The sequence below is a fragment of the Quercus suber genome, unplaced genomic scaffold (assembly GCF_002906115.3).
Source record: "Quercus suber isolate HL8 unplaced genomic scaffold, Cork oak 2.0 scaffold_229, whole genome shotgun sequence".
Lineage (NCBI taxonomy): Eukaryota > Viridiplantae > Streptophyta > Magnoliopsida > Fagales > Fagaceae > Quercus > Quercus suber.
In genome coordinates this window covers 493935-519274 of record NW_027069687.1, presented here as the reverse complement: position 1 = coordinate 519274, position 25340 = coordinate 493935, and the positions used below count along the sequence as shown (strand labels likewise).

Here is a 25340-nt window from a genome sequence, read left to right as displayed (position 1 = left end):
AATAATTTAGAGAAGATACACATCTCAATTTCCAGTTACATTTGTTGTGGAAAGGACTTTGGTCAAAGTGATCAACACTAGACCACTTTGATCAATGTAGCAATGATGTGCATCTTCTGTTTCCTTGTGACCTCTCATATGTTGATTACATGCAGCAGTAATGGGACACACTGGATAAGTAAACGCAATCGTTGCACCATGAATGACTCCAAAAGAGAATCATGAAGATGAAGACATACCATTATTAAAGGATGGGTTTGAATCTTATAATATATACATGTCACATTGTATAACGTAGCCTTGTCATGCCAACATTGTGACACATCACCATGCCACATTATAGGGACAAAATGGGTTTTTATCCTTTTCGGGCAAATTAAATAGCCTTATGCCTCCCTTCCCAAACTAATTAGAGAAATACCCCTCTTTTGAAACTCAACTTATTCAAAATCGAGTTAAACTCTATAGTGACGTTTTTAAGGACCGATAGTGACGTTTTTAAGGACTGATAGTGACGTTTTTAAGGACCTATAGTGGCGTTTTTTAACTCGACTTCGATGAAATCGAGTTATAGGTAAAAAAAATTGCCTATAACTCGATTTCATTGAAGTCAAGTTAAAAAAACGTCACTATAGGCTCCTTAAAACGCCACTATAAGGTTTCAGATTTTTTTTTTTTTTTCCTAACTCGATTTATCATAAATCGAGTTTAAAAGATGAGCATTTCACTAATTAGTTTGAGAAAGGGGGTATAAAACTATTTAATTTGCCCGAAACGGGCAAAAGCCCATTTTGTCCCACATTATAATGTCGAACCAAGTCAACTAATTATGTGCATTTTGAGCAATGCTACATACACAAAAAATTGACAACATTTTTTTACAACAATTGTGTTTTTTTTTTTTTTTTTACAAGATAGAATTTCTACTCTAGCCTAATTTAAGTGTATATGTGTGTAAAGCTCCCTCTTGAAAACTTAAACTCCGGCCCTTGCCCCCAACACCCCACGAGCATTTATATTTATGGAGTGACCACCGTACCAAGAGTGCGCGGTGGTACAATAATTGAGTTAACAAGCTTGTATCGATTATTATCTTGCTTTCTTTTTTACCTATCACTAATAATGTACCACAAGAGCAGGTATCAAATTTTTTGTATTTCTAGACTTTCTTATGCATTCTATGCCACCTCAACAACATTGTTGACCAATATACTTGGATAGACATGATTATTTAAATAAATAATTGATAGACATTGACCCTTTTTGGCTTCCCCTCCTTATTTTTCTCATTTATTCTAATTTGTGGCCTGTTTATTTATTTATTATTTATTTATGATGAAAGAGAATATTTAAATTAAATATGGTTTTCAAAATTCAAAGCCTAATGTTTATTTATTTCAAACTTTGAATTTTGAATTAAATATGATTAGAAGTAAAATTTTTTGATGATCAAAATTCAGAGTTTACTTCTCCAGACCTCTGCTTTAGATCAAGACACTAATCGATTTTTTTATGTAGACGGAAATTAAATTTCAAATCTCTTATTCAACTATAAGAGACTTTACCAATTGAGAATATTAAAATAATTCTTAAACTTTATGATTTAATTTCACCATTTGAAAACTATATAGTTTAATTTGAAACCACCCATTTTATGTTTAAAATAAAAAATGAAACTACCCCTAAAATATAGGGTTTATAATGTAATTTGCAATTACCCATGAGCCCAATAAAAAAATAAAAATCTTTTCACTACGGTCGGTCGTAGGTCGCTCCTTCGACATGAAAAGTCCTGTTCTTATCGAGAGACTGACAGTTGTAAAACAGATTAACCAATACAACCGAACTGAAGAGAGAGTTGATAATGGAGGCAGAAGCAGAACGAAGCTCAACTTCCAGCGAAGACATCAGCGTCTCCTCCTACGATTCCAGCCTCGTGAAAAACCCCAATTCCGAAGAAGAACAAAGAGAAGAAGAGGAACAGAGTGACTGTAATGATTACGAAGATGTTCATCAAGCTAAGCGTCGCAAATATGTGGCAGTGTTCAGAGACAGCGACGATGAAGATCGAATCAGCGATTTATCGGACTCGATCATCCTCAGCATCCTTGCGTTCTTGCCCACAAAAGACGCTATCAAAACCGGCGTTTTGTCGAAAAGATGGGTTCAGCTTTGGACCTCTGTTCCTTCTCTCAGTTTCAGCGACGCTGGTTATTTCAATAACACTAAAGTTTTCGCCTCTAATGTGGATAGTGCTTTGCTCCTACACAGTGCTCCGAAGCTCTCGAATTTCTTGCTCGAATTCTGGTACAATTCACAGCTTAAGAATCGAGTCGATGACTGGGTTCGTTTCGCCACAGCTGCGAAGGTAGATCAACTCAGTCTTAAATTGTCATCAAATCATTATAAGAATTCTGAGGCATATGTATTGCCTCAGGATCTTTATGCCAATGAATTTGTCTCTGAATTCGAATTTTGTTTCTGCAAAATTTTCCCAACTGGGGTTGTGAATTGGAGTTCACTCAAGCGATTGTGCATTGGGTACACGGCTTTACCCGAAGAGGCGATAGCGAAAGTGCTGATGGGTAGTCCTAAACTTGAATACTTGGAATTGTGTAATTGTTGTCAGCTTAAACGGTTGGGCATAGTTTCTGACAGTCTGAGGAAATTGGTAATAAAAGACCATTTGCGACATTCGTATTTCCCTGCAGTGGAATTGGAAATTGCGGCTCCGAAGATTGAGTCACTGGAAATTCTGGGGAACTTTGATAGAAATAAGTGTCGTATCAAAGACGTGTCTGCATTGGTTGAGGCTAAGCTCGATTTCCACATGTCTATGGGTTGTAGATGTAAAAAGGAAGATGCTTGTAAGGAGTATCAAGACATTGTGAGGGGACTTCTTGAGAGTGTACATCATGTCAAAGAGCTCACTGTTGGCCCATGGTGTCTCATGGTTGGTTTTTCTTGATAGCTCTCTCTGTTGTTTATTTATTTATTTCCTTTCGATCGTTCGTCTTATGCAAAAAAACATGTTTAAAATTGATTGCTAATGTTGATATCAATTTGCAGAGGCATGAATGTATCAAGATTATAGCTTTTTATTGTTGGTAGTCTCATTTTTTGGCTAGTCCCTGCATATAGAATAATGCATGGCATATAGTGTTCTTTTTCACTTACTATACACATCTGAACATGATATCTTGTCTCTTTGAGCCTGATTTGATTGATTTAGGGTCTGTTTATTTTTAACTTAATGACATAGAACAACCATTTTGACATAGTAACAAACAGATGCAATAACAAAATTGAAGATCAGAAAATAAAAGGATAGATGGCCAAAGAGTACAACGCCTATGCTTTGATGATTTGGGTGTTTTGGACTGTTGTCGTTGGGATCTTGTGGCAGGAGTGGGTGGTTTGAAGGTTGGGTTTAAGGGTGAACTGCCAGGTGTGGTTGTTGTTACAGCGTTTGGAATTTTTTATTTGTTATGGCTTTGGTTGGGCTTGGTATAATCGTATAGAGCCTTCTTTAGTCTATACACTTTATGCTCATTTCCAAATTTCACATAACCAGGAGGTTGATCGATAAATACCAATTCCTTCAAATCTCCATGGAGGAATGCCGACTTCACGTCCAGCTGGTAGATAGGCCATGAATTCTGAGCTGCTAATGCAATCACCAATCTGATTGTGTCATGCCTTGCAACTGGAGCAAAAACTTCTTTATAATCAACACCAAATTCTTGCTTATAGCCCTTGGCCACCAAGCGTGCCTTATACTTGTCGACTTCACCATTTTTCTTCAGCTTTGTCTTGTAAACCCACTTCACACCAATTGTTTTGTGCCCTTCCGGAAGATCAGATAACTCCCAAGTGTCATTCTTTTCGATGGCTGCAATTTCAGCTTCCATAGCCTTCCGCCATTTTGATTCTTTGACAGCACTTTCAAACACTGTAGGATCACAATCTGAAAATAGAGCAAAATGAGTGAGTGGGTCTTCAGATTGATCAATTCCGGTTACCTCATAATCATACATCAATGCTGGCCTCCTTTGAACACGATGAGAACATGATTCAGCTGCTGCTTCTGGTGCTGTTGGAGTGACTTCAAAGGCTACAGGAGTTTCATTTTGAGGATTCTCAAATGCATCAGTTGCTGGAGCAAGGTGTTGCTGCTGCTGGTTTACTTCATCACCATCTTCTCCATCAAAACTGGTTGGAATTGGCTCTCCAACTACATTTTTGCTCCATTCCCAGATTTGATCTTCATCAAAAACAACGTCTCGACTGATAAGTATTTTCTTAGTGTTAGGATTGTAAAGCTTATAAGCTTTTGACTGATCACTAACACCAAGAAAAATACATTTTTCTCCCTTGTCATCCAGCTTCTTCCTCTTCTGATCTAGAATATGGGCATATGCAACACACCCAAAAATTCTGAAGTGATCAACAGCTAGTTTCCGTTCGCTCCATGCTTCCTCTGGTGTTATATTTTAAACAGCAAGTGTGGGACTATGAATGCTCGAGTTAACTACTTCAGGCCAAAAACTTTTTGGAATACAGCTCCTAATTAAAAGACTTCACACCATATTTAGAATAGTTCAATTCTTCCTTTCATAAACGCCATTCTGTTGGGGCGTATAAGTTGCTGTAAGTTGCCTCTTTATTCCATGAGTCTCACAGAAACTTGCAAATTCATGTGAATTATATTCTCCACCACGATCTGTACATAGAGTTTTTATGGGACTGCCAACTTCTTTCTCAACTAGCACTTTATAGCTTTTAAAGGCTAGAAAGGCTTCAGACTTCTCTTGCAAAAAATAAACCCAACTTTTGCGACTAAAATCATCAATGAAGGTAAGTATATATCTCTTACCTCCATTAGAGTGTGGAGTTATTGGCCCGCAAATGTCAGAATGAACAAGCTCCAATGCAGCCTTCGCCCTCCATGATTTCCCTTGTGGGAATTGATTACGGTGTTGTTTGCTAACAACACATTCTTCACAAACTTTAGAAGGAGCTGTAATTTGAGGAAGACCAATCACCATATTCCTCTGTTGTAAAGTTTTCAACCCGCCAAAGCTAAGTTGCCTATAGCGAAAATGCCATAGCCATTCCTTCTCTCTCAATCTTGCAGAAAGACATGAGTGAGCGGTGTCATGAAGATACAATGGAAACATTCTGTTGGCTATCATGTTGACTTGAGCTATCAAGCCCAACTTCTCATCTTCAATTCTACAGACTCCATTTTTTATAGAGATTCCATATCCCATTTCTTGTAGCTGACCAATACTGAGTAAATTTGTTCTTAAATCTGGAACAAAGAGAACATTAGAAATAGTTTGAATAGAATTTTTGTTGGTTTGAATTGCTACCTTTCCCTTTCTCATAACAGAGACTGTAGAGCCATCACTGAACTTCACAACATCACGAAAGGCTTCATCCAATTTAGAGAATACAGACTTCTCTCCACTCATATGGTTGCTGCAGCCAGTGTCTAAGTACCACAAAAAATTGTTGTGGGTTTCCTCCTTGCCATGACAAGCCATCAACAAAGACACTTCTTCCTTCTCAGCAAAATTGGACTGCTTTCCACCATCTCTCCTTAGATTAGTACGACACTCTGACTTGTAGTGGCCAAACTTGTGACACCTATAGCATTCAACTCTTGATTTGTCTGCTGACTTTGACTTGGAAGGCGTTGAATGATTGTTGTTGTTGTCATGGCCTTTTCGTCTTCCTTGAGAATCAAAATCTTCTGATTTTTTATTTAAGTGTCTACCATCATTGCCGCCTTTGCCTCTGCCTCTTCCTCGTCCTTGACCTCCTCCTTTTGATGCCAAGGCTTGTAACGCTTGCTCCTCTTTGTCTTGCCAATTCATTTTCTGCTCATGAACCAACAAAGAACTTTGTAATTCATCAATTGACAATAAACCAACATCATTAGCTTCTTCTATAGCACAGACAACAAAATTAAATTTTGGTGTCAAGGATCGAAGAATCTTCTCATCAATGAGAACATCCTCTGTCTTGTCGCCATGGATCCGCATCTTGTTAACGATTGCCATCATTCTTGAAAATAGTCTGTAACTGATTCTCCTGACTTCATTCGAAGTATTTCGAACTCTGAACAAAGTGCTTGAAGCTGCTGCCTCTTAGCCCTTGCTGTACCTTTGTACTTCTTCTTCATGGAATCCCAAATATGCTTAGCTGTGTCTTTGCAAAGAATGGTTTCCAAGATTGAGCGATCAATAGCTTGGAAGAGATAATTCTTTGCTTTAAGATCCTTTAACTTCAACCCTTCAAGCTCTGTCTTTTGCGCATCTGACAGCGCAACACCTGCTGCTGGTTCTGCTACTCCAGAAACAACAACCGTCCAATATTCTTTGGACCTCAAGAAGTTCTCCATGAGCATGCTCCAATGGTCATAGTGACCATCGAAGTGTAGGATGGCTGGCTGCACAAAAGTTTCAGAAGCCATTGTGGAACTCTAACCAAGCTCTGATACCACTGATGTAAAATGAAAGAAGAAAGTGATAAACTAAAACAAAAGGAAACAGAGTTGGACTGAAACTCTACTACTGCATTTGATAATGAAATGGCCATAATATAGGCTAAAAACAAACGGTTACAAACACAAAAATAGGCACCACTAACATCATGCTAAACAACTCCTACAAACTAGGAAACAAATAGAAACAAACTACTGAACTCCTAAAGACTAGGACAACCCAAATCCATTCTAACGTGTGCTGCACTAATTTATTCAACAATATGGATGCTGAAATTGCAGCTATCAAAAAGAATGACACTTGGGAGTTATCTGATCTTCCAGAAGGGCACAAAACAATTGGTGTGAAGTGGGTTTACAAGACAAAGCTGAAGGAAAATGGTGAAGTCGACAAGTATAAGGCACGCTTGGTGGCCAAGGGCTATTAGCAAGAGTTTGGTGTTGATTAAAAGAAGTTTTTGCTCCAGTTGCAAGGCATGACACAATCAGATTGGTGATTGCAATAGCAGCTCAGAATTCATGGCCTATCTACCAGCTGGACGTGAAGTCAGCATTCCTCTATGGAGATTTGAAGGAATTGGTATTTATCGATCAACCTCCCGGTTATGTGAAATTTGGAAATGAGCATAAAGTGTATAGACTAAAGAAGGCTCTATATGGATTAAAACAAGCCCCACAGGCTTGGTATAATCGTATAGAAACTTATTTTTTGAAGGAAGGATTTCAAAAATGTCCTTATGAACATACACTTTTCATAAAAGTTGATGATGGAGGGAAAATGCTCATTGTTTGCTTATATGTAGATGATCTAATCTATACTGGAAGTAATACAGCTATGTTTGAAAGCTTTAAGAAATCCATGATGGCTGAATTTGAAATGTCTAATCTTGGCATGATGCATTACTTTCTTGGCATAGAAGTGTTGCAGTCCTCTGCTGGCATTCTTATTTCTCAAAAGAAGTATGTGGGAGAAATCTTGGACAAGTTTCAAATGAAGGATTGTAATCCTGTGAATACACCGTCTGAGTTTGGTTTGAAGCTAAACAAGGATGATGGAGGAAAGAAGGTTAACAGTACTCTTTACAAGCAGATTGTGGGGAGCTTAATGTATTTGACTGCAACAAGGCCTGATATAATGCATGCTGTAAGTGTCATTAGTAGATACATGGATTGTCCAACAGAGATTCATCTTTTGGCTGCAAAAAGAATTCTTAGGTACTTGCAAGGTACTAAGGAGTTTGGGCTGTTTTTCAAAAAAGGAGAAAAGTCAAATTTGTTTGGCTTTACAAATAGTGATTATGTAGGAGATACTGATGATCGAAAAAGCAAATATGGGTATGTTTTCATGTTGGGAACAGGAGCTGTTTCATGGTCATCAAAGAAGCAGCCAATCGTCACATTGTCAACCACTGAAGCTGAATTTGTTGCAGCAACAGCTTGTGCTTGTCAAGCTATTTGGCTGAAGAAGATTCTTGAAGAGCTACAGTTCAAAGAAGATGGACCTACTCTTATTTACTGTGACAACAGTTCAGCAATAAAGCTCTCAAAGAATCCTGTTCTACATGGTTGAAGCAAGCATATAGACGTGTAGTATCATTTCTTGAAGGATCTCACGAATGATGGAGTTATTAATCTGGTTTACTGCAGAAGTGAAGATTAGATTGCTGATATTCTAACAAAGCCTCTCAAATTTCCAGCATTTCAGAAGCTCAGGGAGCTACTTGGTGTTTGCAGTTCAAAGGACTTTATTTGAGGGATGGCGCTTCAAAGTTTGAGTTTTATTAAACTGATGTTATGTGTGGAACATCAGTTTAAGAGAGGGATTGTTGAATAAATTAGTGCAACACACGTTAGAATGGATTTGGGTTGTCCTAGTCTTTAGGAGTTCAGTAGTTTGTTTCTATTTGTTTCCTAGTTTGTAGGAGTTGTTTAGCATGATGTTAGTGGTGCCTATTTTTGTGTTTGTAATCGTTTGTTTTTAGCCTATATTTTGTCCATTTCATTATCAAATGCAGTAGTAGAGTTTCAGTCCAACTCTGTTTCTTTTTGTTTTAGTTTATCACTTTCTTCCTTCATTTTACATCAGTGATCAATGGTGATGCATGAAAAATCATGTATGGGATTTATTGACATTTATATAAGTTTGTGTTCTGCAAAACATTATAGCTAAATTGTTCACTGGCAATATATTTAACTTAAAGCACATGGTCGTATTCACTTTACCTCATTGCAATCTACTTCTTGCTTTGATGGACCTAGGTTCTATCTATAATGTCAGTGAAACATCGGCCTTTTCCATCTTTGAAGTGCAAACGTTTAACAGTGAAAACAAGCATGAAGAAATGGGACTTCCTTGGCATTGCAAGCCTGCTTCAAAGTTCGCCATATGTTGAGACATTGGTTATGGACATCAAATCCGCCGACAACTCAGGGTCAGAGGTATGTTTTTCTTGGACCAATTTACTTATCAAAAAATGTTTTTCTTGGATTAATTTCCAGAGTTTCATATCAATTATAGTTTGATGAAGGATTACTCCCAGCTCTTTATCTTTTTTAGTTCAATGTGGCAAACTATTTTTGGAGTCACCTCAAGGAGCTTGGAGCCTTGGCCCCCTTTAATTTCTTGGCTTAAAGAGTTAATGTTGGTTGTCAATCTTTCTAAAGTGGCCATTCTGTGGATTTTTTTACTCAAAACCCTCTCATTTGATAATTTTCTTATACAACAATGATGTCAATAGTAGATTTTTGGAAATCAGTTTGCCTGCATGAGAGGACATTCAGTGTTTAAGTTACTGTCCAGAACTCCATAACAACATGACAAAATATCATCATCTAAACTGAACTTCAAAACAGATGTGGTTCAAGTCATAGTCCAGTAGTAGTGACTAGTGACATCATTTGAGGTGTTTGATGTTTGTAGTTCGAACCCTCCCTCCCCCCTCCCACACTATCTATCTATTAAATAAATAAATATATAAATAAGGAACTTCAAAACAAACTAATGTACATTTATTATGTAGTTTCTAGGAAGACGCTACTTCCACACTCGCAAGTTTGATGAAGTGAGCCATTGGAAATCAAAGAAAATCCATTTCAAGTCTTTGCTGCAATACCTCAAAACGGTCAAGATTTCTGGTTTTGTAGAAAGGTTGTTCCACAGAAAGGAAGTATTCATTTCAGTAGTACAATTTCTGCTCAAGAATGCAAAGGTGCTGGAAAAGATGGTTATCAGTGAAGCATTGGTAACACAAAACCAGAATATGGTACATGAATTTCGACAAATGGCTCAAAAGTTGATTAGCTTCCCCAAATCCTCTCCTCAAGTAATGGTCATGTCATGTTCCCATATCAGTAAAATCATATAAAGTTATTCTATCCTGTTAAACTATTGGATTCTCACAAATATATAGTAGTTGTACAGATTACAGGTTCAAAGAACTTAAATCTTGCTAAGAATTTGATTCAACTTCCGTTGCTTTGTACTTATGTCTTCTTAGTGGTATGAAGCTTGTCTTTGGATATATCCATGGTTGTCGGTGGTTATTTGCTTATCAAGTTTATTTTGATTCTAATCACGCAGTTTCAAACTTTCAATGAGATTGTCTAAATTTTCTAATATCCTTCGGTTCTTTTTTAATTGAATCACATATTTTTCCCATATGCCTCACTTGTGCACAAGTGGTTTTTCACTAGCGCATTGATCCACCAAAAAAATGGAAAGAAGAAACGGAATAGGTTGCTTCTGTCTTATGTTTGAGGAATTTTCATATTAACCAGTTTTAACTTGTGGATAGTCTGTATTGAATTCTTTCGGGATCAACTGCACTCCCATTGTAATATTATCAATTTGAAAACCAATTATCATTAAACTATTTTATCTTATCTTATTTTTATATATTTTGCTTTATATTCAATTGATGTGAAAATTTCTACTGTTAATTTGACTGCAGGTGAATTTGTCTTTGCTTATAAAGGTTGAGATCCTCGGCTGCTTCTATTGTGAAGTAAAAACGCAACAGTAACTTTGTAAAAAAAAAAAAAAAAATTATTCTGGACATTTTATAACTTTATTCTAGAAAAGTTAATTGAATCTCAATGAAAATCTCTAGAAAAATTTTGTTTACTAATAATAACCAAAATATAAGAGAAATTAATGTAAAATTTTCACAAATAGATAACAATTTCATTGATAACAGTGAGATGATAATAAAATAATACAACAAAAAGAAAATGATGAAAATAATTTTAATGATTTTCAAACATATAGGGCCTATTTGGTACATGGATTTAAACAACAGTTTTCAGTTTTTAAACAACATTACACGTATTTCTACACACATTTTTACCCACACACATTTCTATAAAATACAAACAACGTTACTAGAATAACATTACCAAACGAGCCCATAATATTTCCAACCATTTTTGAAGAACATAAAGAATGAAAATATTTTTTTAATGATATATCTTATACTAACTAATTAGAGGTCAGGTTTTGGTGCAACGGCAAGTAGGAGAGTTAATCTCTTCAAAAAATTAGGTGTAAGGCTACCACCATGACCTCCCCAAACTCGGTATAGTAGGAGTTTTGTACTAAATACAAATGATATATATTATATTTCTACTAAGAAATTAAAAAGACTTCACTTATCATTGTTTACCTTCTAGAGTCATTCTTTGTATTTTGTCTCAAATATGTATGAGTTCTTCAAATTTTTTTTCCTATTTGGCCTTAAATTTTCAACAATTTCATTAGTGGTGATGTTTGCAAAACAATATGGAAAAATAGCATCTCAAGTTTTTAAGACTCAAGTTTCATGATAGAACTCGAGTCTTAAATGCTCGACTTCTAGAGCTGGCAAACAAAAATTAACCACGTGGAATCCACGTAGAACTCAGGTTTATAATAATTGAGTTCCTCCTCTGCACTTCTTCTTCCTCACCTGCTTCTACATATTATTCTATTGCGTTTTCTAGATCAGCATTTTCCAAATCGTTCTTCTTCTTCCTTTGAATTTCATTCTTCGGTTCTTCAGATTGTCTTCATTTTCATGCATTTTCCAGATCAATTCTTCAGATTGTCTTCATCTTCCAAATCGTTCTTCTTCTTCCTTCGGATCTGGTTCTTCGATGCTTCAGATCGTCTTCATCTTCATGCTTTTTCCAGATCGATTCTTCAGATCGCGTCTTCGATTCTTCAAATCGTCTTTATCTTCATCTTTGTTCTTCAAATACTTCCATAGAATTTGAGTTTGAGAAACTCGAGTTCCACGTAGATAAATCACTCCACCTCAGCACTAGAACTTGAGTCCATAAGGCTCAATTTTGTTACCTAACTTGAGCTTCATAGACTCGAGATACTAGTTTCCTAAATAGTTTCAAAACCTTGCTAATTAATGATATTCTCTTCCAAGATTATGCTAGCCTGCAAATTACCTCTTAATTCTTCTATGGATTCACGATATTCAAAATATTATTAGATACAACAAAATTTTATAACATTTTTCGTAATATACTGAAGTGTCAACTCACTATAAGTCAAATAAAATAATAAAATAATTATATTTGAACCCATCACAATTGAAAATTTATGAAAATATTTAGAGGGTTTGAGTTTGAAAATGCTATTTTTTTTTCATTATAAACCCATTATGTTGTTATTCATAATTGAGCAATAAGGCACACAACTTTTCATAACTTGCTAAGCTGACAAATTCTTATTGGAGCGCAACATTATTTTCATATGAGTTCACCAATTATGAAATATTTTGCTACTACATTTATTTATTGTTTATTTTTTTTAATGAGAAGGTAAATTTGTCCTTATTAAGTGATTATATATAAGTCCCATAAATGCACATACCAATGCCCAATAGAGTCATTAAAACGAACCCTTACAAATATTCGAAGGATGATTATATCAAAAATAACAAAATCCTCTTGCAAAGTGATCCATTCTCTGCAAGCCTATCCCAGTATCCGCAGTCCGCACACTTCTCGGTGGGTTTTGTATTTTCCCAGCTGTTTATATTCAAATAATTAGTTAAAAGCCGTCAACCAACAAGGTCGTTGTAGTATAGTGGTAAGTATTCCCGCCTGTCACGCGGGTGACCCGGGTTCGATCCCCGGCAACGGCGTCTCTTTTTGAAATTGCGTTTTAAAACACCAAAAGTAATTTGAAGTTTTAAGGCCGACATAATATAATCGCCGTAACAAGTCTCCCATTTGATTTTTTTGTTTTGTCAAAAACTAAAACGTTCCATGATCACTCATTTAGGACCGTTAGATTATACGTCTATATATTAAAAATCGAAACCCAAAAAAAAAAGCCCGCCCTCATTCTCACATTTCCAAACTCCTCAGTCCTCACTCACAGTCACAGTTCACAGAGAGCCTCTTCTCTTCTCAGTTCGTTTCTCGTTTTACATTTCTATCTCTTCGTATTTCTTATTCTTTCTTCTCTTCTCAAAAACGACGCCGTCTCCACCGGCTCAGTCGCAGTGTCTTCCTTCCTTCGTTTTCTAGGGTTGCTCAATTTCCTTTTCTTCTTTGTCGCACTCAAAATTTTCGAAGCTTTTTAGCTATGGAAACCGACGAGGATCAGCGTGTGATTCCTTTTCAGCTTCAATTCGACAAACCGGTCGCCTCTCAGGTTTTTTTTCTTCTCTGTTTTCCTTTGTATCTTTCCGACTTTGCGATCAATAATTGACATAAGCTTGTGTTTTTGTGTGTGTGTGTGTGTGTGTGTGGGCATTTTCTAATTTGGTGATTTGTAATGGCAGATAAAGATTGCAGAATGGAATCCGGAGAAGGATTTGCTGGCCATGGTTACGGAGGACTCGAAGATTTTGCTGCATCGTTTCAATTGGCAGAGATTGTGGACGATCTCTCCTGGTGATTTCTCTTTCTTTGTTTTGTTTTCGCTAGCTTTAGTTTAATTTCTACTCATTCTGTTGTAAATTCCAGACTCTTAATTTAATTTCAATTGTTTTCGCTACGAATTCTATTATGTGTGCGTGTATATATTACAAGCTTCGAATTCTATTGCAAATCCCAGACTCTTAAGTTAAGTTGTTGAGTTAATCAATAGTTGTAGTTGTGTATTCAATTGATACTACAATGATAGATATGGGTGTGTGTGTGTGTGTGTGTGTGTTAGTGGATTTGAACTGCGGCCAAATGTGCATTGGTTGTGTACTTACTGAATTTGTAAAACTTCTCTAGGGAGGTGCATAACATCCTTATGTTGGCGACCTGATGGTAAAGCGATAGCTGTTGGGCTTGAAGATGGAACAGTCTCATTGCACGATGTTGAAGTTAGTGGCCTTACTTTATTGCTCTAAATTACTGTCAGTACTCATTACTTGCTTGCCTCACCCAGATTTTAAACATATATTTTTCATTTACTGTTTGGTGAACTACGTAATCATTGAAAGTTTGAAACTAAAGTTATTTCCATAGAATGTAAGCTCACATGCTGCTTATGGTTCTCTTTCCATTTTTCTGTCTGCTGGAAAATCATTCATGGATGCCTTTTAACCAAGCTTGGTTGGTTCATGGTTGCAGTATGAATACTATAGCACCTAGCTTTAGAACCCAACTAAGCCCTCTGACATATAACATGATTGTCATTTGTGTAATAAGAAAACAAATGGGGAAAAAGGTTCATTAGTCTCTAAGAAGCCCCGTGAATAAATTAGTCATTGTGGCAGTCATGCTGTATATGGACTAGATATAGTTTATATGGGCTTTGATTTTCATTGAGTTCTGTCTTTTTTTTTTTTTTTTTAATATTTAAATTTCCCTAATTCGGCTGCATCATATAGCTTTGTTTTTGTGTTGCTTCTATTTTATAACCATACATCTTCTCATTCTCAGGTTATGTTATTTTATTTTTATTATATTTTTTAGTTTCTCTTGTGTGGACATGACATAATTCCTTTTATTATCATGTGCTTGTGTGTAAAACAGTGAAATGTATGCTTAATTTTATCTTATTCTTTGTTTATTCCTTCTCTAACCCCTGGTATTCTTTATGTCAAGCAGAATGGAAAGTTGTTGAGAAGTTTAAAGTCCCATACTGTTGCTGTTGTGTGTCTTAACTGGGAGGAGGATGGACATCTGATTAGAGTATGCTTTCATCTATCTATTTGCATTCCATGAACCTTTTTGATCTTAATGGATAAATTGGATTCTTGAAATGAGTATCATTTTTAGAATTATGGCTGAGTAACATGCCCTTTAGAAAACATATGGTGGATGCTCACTGAGCTGGTATTGTTTTCTAATTCACTTGAAGATATGTTTGAAACTTACAAGTTTTCAGTAAAATCTATTTAGTTTGACATTATAATCAATCAATCGGAGTTCGTGAATATTTTTAAATCTGCTACTACATGATAATCTTATTAATTGAAGCCACTGTGGTTGAAGCCTTTTCTTTCTATTTTCTTTATGGCCCCTCAGGGGGGTAGTGTTTACTTGTTATTTGGTCACAACAAAGATTTTCAATTCCATCCTCTTCTTTAAATTGAGTTTCAGGATGACAATGGTAACATATCAACATACGAAGATCGTACTTCTCGTTTCTTTCCTCCTGCTCCAAGAGTTCCCCGGATGCCTGGAGTGGTATCTGGAGATACTGGCTTTATGGATGACAATGAAGATTCATTTCGAGAGCTGTCAAATTCTTCACATCAACGCTTTAATATCCTGTGCAGTGGAGACAAGGATGGAAGCATTTGCTTTAGCATATTTGGAATTTTTCCAATAGGCAAAATTGTAAGTTATTATCTTTCTTGGAAAATACTTCTAAATCATACTGATTAACCAATGGGATGATAACACTTTCTTGTTATGTGGTTAATGACATTCAGTGGTCCTTGCTGATGACTCTTATAAAGGGTCATGTCATATGATTTCAAGGTGTTGAGCATATAATCTCTATATCTAGCTGTACGATCCACAAAAGGTTCTTAATGCTTTGAAATTTATATAATTATTGTCTTCTTGTTTAATGCATATTTGTTTCCACCCATGGCACTATTTATGTATGTAACTTTTGGCCATCCAAATTGTTAAATGAGTGTCTTGTAACTTTTGAAGAGCTTTTCCATGCTTCATAGAATTTCTTTAACATAGAGATCTAAGGAGCAATTCCATGTTTGAACTACCAAAAAGTAGAATGGGCTAAAGGCAGCCTAAATTCTTCACTTTGTAGTGATTTTTTGTTCTGGGATCATCTTTAGCAAAGAAAAGAAAAAAAGTCTTTACTTGTTAGTTCTTGGCCCATCCAATTATGTACTGTTGTTGTTTTTTATTTTGTTAGTAGCTCATGCTAGCATACAAATCCTCAGTCACAGTTCAGTTACTACTTGATTTGAGTTTGGATTTGACTTGTTCCAGGTTCTTTTCCTTATTTTCATTTTTCCTCTTTTGATAATAATTACATCCAATATACTCCTTTTCAGTTGTATGGTTAATATGCCACTTAATAGACTGTTTTATTTTAAGTTAATTGTCTCTTGACTTTGCATGTTCAGAACATACACAAGTTTTGTTTTCCTACTCCTCTTGTGGGCACTCAAGCTACTTACCGACTTCTTAATGCTTCCATTTACAAGGTATGTGATCCTCATGTAGATGACCTCACAAAATTTATGGCATGAATTTGACAATAAGATGTTTTGTCACTAGTTTGAATATTCATAAATTACCTTTTAATTAATTTTTTTAACTAAATTGGATATTGCAAATACAGTTGATGAGAGACATCTACCTGGGAATGAGAACTTTTTAGCTCATCCGACACAACCAAGTCATGAAACCAACACTCTTGTTTTGCCAGGGAAGGGGCGGCCCTGCGAGGTGGGGGGGGGGTGGGGGGGGGGGGGGGGGGGGGGGTGTTATAAAAGGGGTGTAACCAAGTCATTCTGCACTCATGCAGCTACTACTAATTACATTAGGAGTCCATACAACAGAACTTTGGGAAGCTTGAGAGTACTTTTGTATACTTAATGAGAATAAGAGTGCAAGTTTACAGGCCATTATATTATTTTACCCATTTCAATTTATTGCATGCATTTGACAAAAAGGTTGTACCTAGTGCACAAGGCTTCCACCTTTGCAGGTCTTGGAGAGGTGGTTAGTTTCCCTTTCCCCTAATTTTTGGAAAGACTGACTGCAACACATCACTTGGGGGTACACGCTTGCCATTGCACTAAGATCAAACCTCATGAGACTTTCTTGCCAAAGGGTTAGTTTTTTAAGTGAAGTATGACTTTGATGGGCAAACGATGTAGCTGTCTAAGTTAGAAGGTGACGAGGTTAGAAGGCAAACATTTCCTACAAATGAAATATTGTCATATATTGCCTCTCTGGTTGGTAGAACCATAATGCTTACACAAGTGAAAGTATTTTTTTGGGTCAAATGCTTGTTGATTTCATTTTCTCATTTTCTGTCACCATTTCTTATCATCCATATTGTCAGGTCCATGTGCTGGTATTCAATACATTGGACTATTAACACTACAATTTTGCGATTTCTGGTTCAGAGTTTGTATTACACTAAATTTTTGGAATTTAAGGTTTTATCAGCATTTGCTTTTAAATTAAATGAGATTTTTATTGCTTTAGCCAAGCCCCTCTCCGCACAATTAAGGTATTTGGGAGAATTATGCTTATTTTGTAAATTACCAATTCAGCTGGGACTTCTTGCTCTTGGTGTCTATAAAAGTTAATATATTCTATTCAATATGGATTTAGAAGATTGACATATAAATCAGATGCTCCTTGTTTTGATAGTCTTGCATATCTTGAACCAGGAATTTCTGTACTAGTTTTTCATGTTAAATTGCCTCTCATGGATAAAAGATTAATGCTAAAGAAAAAATAATAACAGCAGCAGTAGCAAATTTCATGGTCTCTTTAGTTGCAAATTCCAGCTGTGGGAATTATTTTATATTCTATCAAACTAAATAGTTATATAGGGTTCTTAGTGTTAGTAATGTTTATAGAAAAAATCCTCTTATACATTTCATTTTTGAAAGCTCACAGATCTAGTTATCAGTGCAATCTGATCTTGTTACATTATTGTTGTCATTAGGTTGCTTTATCAAAAGATCTTTGTCATTTGATAGTCATGTGCTCGGGAGAACTTATTGAAGATAATGATGCATCAGGAGACAGAAGAACGGCTGGACATGGTATGCATGGTTTGCATTCCTTAATGCTCAATACTTCTATATTTTGGAAGAGGTAACTTTGCAGTAGAAAATGCAATTACTTATCTATGCATTTGTTTTCCCTGCATCCATCTGGCCCCTATGTCCCTCTCTCACTCTATCTGTTCCTCACTGTAGGAAAAATGAGCTTCATCAGGTCGCTCAACAAGCATCTAATATTGAGGATCTAACAGAGGTTATCCGGGCATCATTATCAGTAATGTGTAAGCAGTGGTCTGATGCTATGCACACTTTTCATGAGAAGTTTGATCCTTTGTCTACTCTGATTATTGACCATGGTAGCTACTAATAATAACACAAAACCACAGTTCATTGATGTATATCTTATCTCTTCTTTTTTATTTACTGGTTTCTACCGTTTGTACATAGGACTTGACTCATCCCCCCAAGAGGAGTTTCTTAGCCTTTTAGGTGGTGCTCGGACCAGTCCACCAGTTCATCAATTTCTAGTTAACTCTCTTGGTGAAGTGGTATGCTCAGCCTTGTGTAAATTTATTTATTTATTATTATTATTTTTTTTCATGAAGGACATTGCGATTTTGTATTTGATATGGTAAGTTTATTACTCAATAGGGTGCCAAGCGTGTGTCAAAGGTTGTCTGTGGTACTGGAAAAGAACTTCAGCTCATTGTCCTTAATCATCTACAGGTGTGTTATTTACATATGACAAACAATTTATTGCTTGGTACTTTCCATTCATGACATTTCACTGATATATCTGATTCTTTCAAATTGATATATAAGCAATCCTATGAATTGAGTTGGTTGAGTTCATGAATTAGTGTCAAAATGCTTTATTTTGTATGTAGACATCAACAGGAAAAAGATGTACTGTGTAATTTTCTTTAATTTGTAGTAGGAAAAAGTTAATTTCATGATTATTATACTCAGAGGCCAATAGAATTTATAACCATCTTAAAATTTAAAACCAAGATAAATCTTTTTGATAGCATACCGTTGTCAAAAGCTGCATGCAAGTGCAAAGTAATGATTGTTATGTAAAAACTGAAATTGATTGCATTATAACCTTCTTCAACAAGTTACAAAGTAATTAGGTTTTTTTTTTTTTTTTTTCCAAGGCATTTTTCTTTTATAAATAAAATTTTCTAGTTATTATATGGTTAAATTCTATGTGCCTGATTCTTCATGTTCCTTATAAGAAGAGGCTTAATTGGAAACTAAAAGAAAAATATCTATTTTCCAGCCTGCTGCAGAAATTATTGGATTTAGGATGGGGGAACTTAGGGGCCTTTCAAGATGGCGTGCACGCTATCAGGGTGTTGGTTTGGATGAGACACTCATCAATAATGCGACAGAAAAAGCTGGTATGTTACTTGTTCAAGTGGAACGGTTTATGAGAGTGCTTTCATCTGTGGTACAGCAGGTATGCTTGTTTGGGGATCCTTTTGTCTTCCACAGTTAATGTTTTGGACACAAGTATTTTTGGACATATAACTGTTTGATTTATGCAGTAGCTTCCTACTTCTATTGACATTCAAATTCTCTATTCCTTTCTTCCTAAGTTCCCAACCATATATTTCTGACAAAATTGTAGTCAGAATCATCAACTCCTAAGCAATACCTGAACTTTAGAAGGAAAACAAAAAACCTAGATTAGAAACAACTGAATCACTTAAACAAGTTTTAGTTCCCAACTTGTAGGCTTTCTGTTTTATAGTATGTGCGTTTAAAACTTTTGCTTATTCTTATTTACTAATATGGATTCAATCTTGGAACACTCGACTTGATGGCTAGTTAAGGTTTTGCTTGACTTAGTTATGTGACAAAAACTAGACAAAATTGGATGGTTTCTTAAGGTGAATAGCATAATCTTAACAATTGATGAGATTTGATCAGTGTATTTCGTTTTAGTTGAGTCAAAAGTAGTTATTCATTGCCTCTGCTTTAAGAGGTTGGGGGAGAGATTGTATCAGAAGTGCAATTTGTTGATTTAGAGAGTTGGTTTTAGCCTGTGGTGTGTTCTTTTCCTCCATCTCTCCATTATCATATATCTAATGAAAAATATTACTAAACATTGTACAATTTTCATAGTGAATTTTCTGATCTTTATGGATGACCATGCCTATATTCTACATGAGATTATGGAAGCTGTTTCTCAAAATTTGGCTTCTTCCTTGCATAAATTTATGAACTTCACATTATATAATCCCAGTCACCAAGAAGGCTGCAGTGAATGGACATCTCAAGAAGCAAGAAACTTGGTGCTTGTGAAATTAGGAAATTAATATAATATTTATTTTCTGATTTTACTTGTCTTCCAAAAGGACTTTCTATAAATTGTTGGTTGGGCTTAGGAACATAATTCCTTAACTTTGAAAACTGGCCAAAATAACTACCAGGACAATCCTTTTGGATTTTTATCTTGTGTTTGATTCTAGTTGTCTTTTCTTTCAGTTTTCTAATTTCTTCAACTGGCTTCTAAAATGTATAAAGCTACTAATGTCAGAACCCAGTGATCAGCTTCTACCATACAATAGGTTTGCCTTTCTGATTTTTGTTCTTGTTCCATCTAGTTAGGGGCAAATTTTTTGCAGTCATCTTATTTATTTATTATTTTGGCAGTGAGCTTGCTGTAATATTTTTGAAATTTTTATATGATCAAGATCCTGTTAGAAAGTTGCTGGAGCTATCTGAGGCTGATTGCGATGTTGAAATTGAATTGTAAGTTAGTTTTCAACAATTAAAGATTTAATCTGTCCTTAACTTCTGTCACGTACAGCCTTATCTGACATCATTTGGGCATATTATAGTCTGGCTTACATATAACTTACATGGTAATTGCATATGGGTTGACATTTGAGATTGTTTTTGTGTGAAAACAGATCAAGATTATCAATGAACATGTAAGAATGAGTCTCCTGAACTACTTTCTTATACAAAATTCATGGTCTTTGGACCAAATGGGATCTGCTCCCCACCATACATAACAGGCAGAGGGAAAGGTCACAGTTGAATCCCATACGGGTCTGTGACTTATGTATGTCTTCAAAAAAAAAAAAAAAAAAGCTATATTACTGAGAAATCCACTATAATTTTACATAGGAAATTCTTAAGTCACTTTAACTTCTCTAATGAAATCCAAATGAACTACTGGCATTAGTTCCCTAGAAAGCCTTTTCATTTTGCAGTGGATGTGTGTATGCATATCTTTACACATGGTTACATGAATGCACGTCTCTGCATGTTTTCAAATATGTTTATTTTACATAGGAATTCTAAAGTTGCTTCAACTTAATGAAGTAATGCCATTTGTTCTCTAGAAAGCCTTTTCATTTTTGCAGCGGATGTGTGTATGCATATCTTTACACATGGTTACCTGCATTCATGTCTCTGCATGTTATCAAATATGTCAATATGTATTTGCAGTGCTCCTCAAACAAACTGATGTTCTAAATTCTTCAGGGAAACAATGCAAAGAGTTAAGGAATTAGTTCATTTTGGGGGATTTTTAGATTGTGAATATCTGCGAAGGACACTTGCTAAAGAATTTCAGCAGATGGAATCTAGGTATTTCTTTCTTGCTCCTTTTCATTTCCATTAACATAAACATAAAGACGGGTTATATAATCCAGATTGCAAATATTGTTCACTTTTTTTTTTCTTTCCATAAAATGACACTTTCTTAGCAACCCACTCCCCTCTCCCCCACAAAACAAAACCAAAAAAAAGTAAAAGAAAAATGAAGTATAAATTAACATTGAAAGGGAAAAATATGAAGATTTTTGAAAACCAGATTATAAATAAAATTTGTATTTTAACAGACATTAAATCTCTTTAGAGTATAAACTATTTCCGGTTTTAAATCATTTTAGAATTGCTTCATTAATTATTTTATTATTTCAGTTTCAGGGAAGCTTTTCTGATGCCATTTAGCACAATTTCCGAAAAGATACTTTGTGAGAATCTATTGCCACTGTTCTCTCTTCCATCTTCACCAGCATCTACATCTTTCCCTGTCCCTACATCAATATCATACTATGAGGTAATTTTATTCTGTGTGAATTTCATGACATATAGTTATGTCTGAACTTATGTGGTCATTTGGTAATTTATTCAGTTTTTATCCTGTAAAAGCAAGTGAAGGTTTCATGTTTTATAAAGTTAATCATTCTCTATAACAGTGGTTATGACCTAGGATGCATGATTTGAATATCCTACCTATGAGTCGGTTTAGAATTTTTTTTTTTTTTGATAAGTAATAAACTTCATTGAAAATCAATTTAAGGAAAAAAATAAAATAAAACAAGGCTTTCCTTGTTTGCTTAATAAGAGAGTTAGTATGTAGCTTGGGAATCCTATTTAAAGGCCCCAACATTCAGTATTATTATGCTTGATTTGATAAATAAAATTTTGTTGGAATTTTCCAATGGCTTGGTGGTGGCTATAGGCAATTCTAGGTGTTGACTCCAAGCCACCCTAGGTACTGTTTCTTAGGTTATTTGTTCTTTTGTGTCTTTCCTGCGAATATCTTTCTGACTTATGTCCTGCATTAGCATCACACTCTTGCTTTGGCTCTCACTCAGCACTCTGGTATCCTAGGGTTTTATTTTTACAAATGAGTATCTTACTGCATTCCAATGGTCTTATAGTTTTTTTACATCTGCAGGATTCCTCCCATGCCATGTTATCTAATCAGACTAGTCAAAATAGTTTCATTGATTATATCTCTTTCCAAATACCTGAGGAGTCTTTCCCAGAGATTGCCAATTGTATAGGCATAGCAAGAGGGTTTATGAATGATTTGATCAGTGTAAAGAAGGGCTATTTTTCATTGGAAGCTGTATTGTTGGGTGTCCCTGATGGTTATCATTGTGTGGATCTTTCCTTATATAAGGTAAAGACCTTGATTTAACATGTAGAGTCTCATGGTTATCATTGTTGGGTGTCTCTGATGTTGTCTAATGCATTTTTGTTTAAACAGGAAAGTCAAATTGTTCTGTTATTAAATGAAACTACCTCTTCTGAAGGCTCTGGAGATGCCTGTATGATGATTGTACAAGCAAATGACCTTCCATTTGTATCTATTTCAAGGTCCACTAGTCTAGACTATTGGATGTTGCATCAATTAAAGGTAATATAGGTTACCTGTTTCATTCTTACTTCTTGGATTGGATAAACTAAAAAGGACGTCATTGCAAACTATGTAGTTTTTGCGGAGTTGACATGTTTTTGGAATTCTTTCATTCGTCTATTCAAACTCCTCTGTCCCAACAATATGACAGCCCATTTTCTAATGCCCATGCTGCCTTAATTGTAGTTTCTTTATCTTTTGCAAACCTAAAATTATTCATGTTAAAATGCCCTCCATGTGGCATTTGTTAATTGTCTTAAAGTCAAGTATCTCATTTATCTTCTATCAACTTCCTCCTTGTTTAGTTTCTTTTTTAACTTGTGTTTCAATACATTAGTTTTTTTTTTTTTTTTTTTTTTTTTTTTTTTTTTTTTTTTTTTTTTTTTTTTAAGATTTAAAATCTCCCAAGGTTAATTGCATTCCTTCCAGTCAAAGTATTTTTTTTAAAGCTGCTTTCTGGTTAACCTCCAAAATTTTGGATTAAGGCTTTGTTGTTGTTGTTGTTGTTGCTTTGTGGTTAACTAATCAACTTCTCTGCAACTCTGTATGTTTAGGAATCTGTTGTCTACCTGCAAATGGAGAATGAAAAAGTTCGCAGTATTCCTCACTCTGTAATTGCTCCCCTGGCAGTTAGCAGTAAGTGTTTCTCATTTTATTTTTATTTTTTTGTTTTAAGTGTTGTTAAGTTACGCATGCATCCAATGAGTCTTTAATCTATGATCTCACCCTTCACCTTGTACGTACAAGGAGGAGGTACCATTTGAGCTGAAGCTCATTTGGCTCATTTTATTTGGTTGATTTTGTGAAGAACTATAGTCCTAGTATGGGTTCTATCAGGCAGACTGTGACCATGTTGATATGTTGACTAATGATATGAATGTTTATTATATAATTAATGATATCAAAGTTTAGATTCACCATTGAACAGGAGACTAATTGAAAACCTTAAGAAGGTTGCCTGATTTTCCATAGTGATACTGATATTTGACATTTCTTGCAAAATAATAATATTGATGATAATGCAAGAACAGCAGTGTAGTAGTATGGACAAAATACATTTTTCCACCCTAAATTTTGCCTCATTTTCAATCTCCCCCCCCCCCCCCCCAAAAAAAAAAAAAAAAATCAATTTGCTTGATACCCCAATTCGAGATATTTGTATCAACCCCCTACTGTCTAAATAAGGTGTTAGAGGAGATACAAATAGTGTTCTTCATTGCAACCAATGAGGGTAATTTCGTCATTACCTCATTTTCCATCTGTTAACACTTAATTTAGACGGCTGAAGACACATTGATACAATTCTTTTGAATTGGGTGTAAATTATGCAAATGGATGTTTTGGGGGACATTATAAATGGGGTGAAAGTTTATGGTGGAAAAGTATAGTTTTTCCTAGATTTTTTAGAAGAATATTCTTACTTTTAAGAGAAAAAGGTCAGGTGTAAATTGTAATGATTAGGCTGATTCATAACTGAAGTTTAAATAAACAACTATTTTTCCTGTACACTCTGCGGCTAGCTTGTTTTGTTATTGGGATGTCATATTCACTAGTATTGAAATAGTGACTACATGATTGAGTCTTATTCTGTTATAGAGACTACTCCATGTGAATGCTCCAGAAATTGGACCATTACATTTATTTGTGTCATTTCAATTTAAAGCATGCTTATACGTCTCCTGTAAATGCGTGAACTCTTGAATTTTGTCTATAACCCTCACATCATCAGTCCTGTTCCCCATCACTGTCGTCATGTCATCAAAATCTGTTATTGTAATATGGGTTTTACTGACCAATGCAAATACGAAAAAAATGAAAAAGTAATTAATTGATTTTATAATTTTTTTAATTTTTCATAATTTTTTTTTAAAAATAGATAGTTAATGTATGGCTTAAAGGCATACATACATGAGTAAATGCTACATATACAATGATTTTCATAACATTTTATTAATTTTCATTTAAACTCACCATTATCTTTATTGAAAATTATTAAAATTATTGTGACAGCATCACGAGGTGTTGCTTGTGTATTTGCTGCAAGAAAACGTGCCTTGGTCTACATCCTAGAGGAAGACGAAGATGAGGTCTCCGATGCTGAATAATCTCTTATATTTTTTATTTATATTTGTCTCTGTTATATATTTTTTTAAATCTTCAATTACTGCAAAACACTGACGTGTTGTATCATTTGATTAATTTTGTGTTCTGCTTATCATTTGTTATACAGTTTTTGTTTTCAATTGTTGTTTTTTCCTTTTTGTATAACGTGAAAAATAGTGTGTCCTGCATCATCTAACCAAAACAAACCGAACGTGATCGGAAGGAAAGTAGGATTAGAAGTTATGATACTTACAATCCTACAAAACCTTGAGAGATAAAAGTTTGACAATATGAAAAAAAAAATATGTAAAGCTTTCAAGAATGAGAAATGTACGTTCAAGACAGTAAAGTTAGTAGAACGCAAGCCTGGCAGACAATTTCAGCTAATTCT

The 25340-nt window shown here is 35.1% G+C and overlaps 2 protein-coding genes and 1 non-coding gene across 3 annotated transcripts; all 3 read left to right on the top strand.

Moving 5' to 3' along the window:
* Positions 1 to 1766: 1766 nt before the first annotated feature.
* On the top strand, positions 1767 to 10032 carry LOC112019548 (putative F-box protein At1g49610). The gene is made up of 3 exons (XM_024052068.2): positions 1767 to 2953; positions 8771 to 8950; positions 9532 to 10032. The coding sequence occupies exons 1-3, from the start codon at positions 1865 to 1867 to the stop codon at positions 9874 to 9876; spliced, it is 1614 nt and encodes a 537-aa protein (XP_023907836.1). The 5' UTR covers positions 1767 to 1864; the 3' UTR covers positions 9877 to 10032.
* A 2544-nt stretch (positions 10033 to 12576) lies between these two features.
* Positions 12577 to 12648, top strand: TRNAD-GUC (transfer RNA aspartic acid (anticodon GUC)). The gene has a single exon. It is a non-coding gene; the product is annotated as a tRNA-Asp (tRNA).
* A 172-nt stretch (positions 12649 to 12820) lies between these two features.
* Positions 12821 to 25089, top strand: LOC112019542 (anaphase-promoting complex subunit 4). The gene is made up of 19 exons (XM_065780251.1): positions 12821 to 13163; positions 13294 to 13405; positions 13736 to 13827; positions 14558 to 14641; positions 15053 to 15292; positions 16054 to 16134; positions 17616 to 17767; positions 17872 to 18032; positions 18124 to 18224; positions 18328 to 18402; positions 18959 to 19138; positions 20170 to 20252; positions 20338 to 20436; positions 21178 to 21282; positions 21619 to 21757; positions 22382 to 22609; positions 22697 to 22846; positions 23401 to 23482; positions 24857 to 25089. Exons 1-19 carry the CDS (start codon positions 13095 to 13097, stop codon positions 24949 to 24951), a joined length of 2328 nt encoding a protein of 775 aa, XP_065636323.1. The 5' UTR covers positions 12821 to 13094; the 3' UTR covers positions 24952 to 25089.
* The last annotated feature ends 251 nt before the right edge of the window (positions 25090 to 25340 follow it).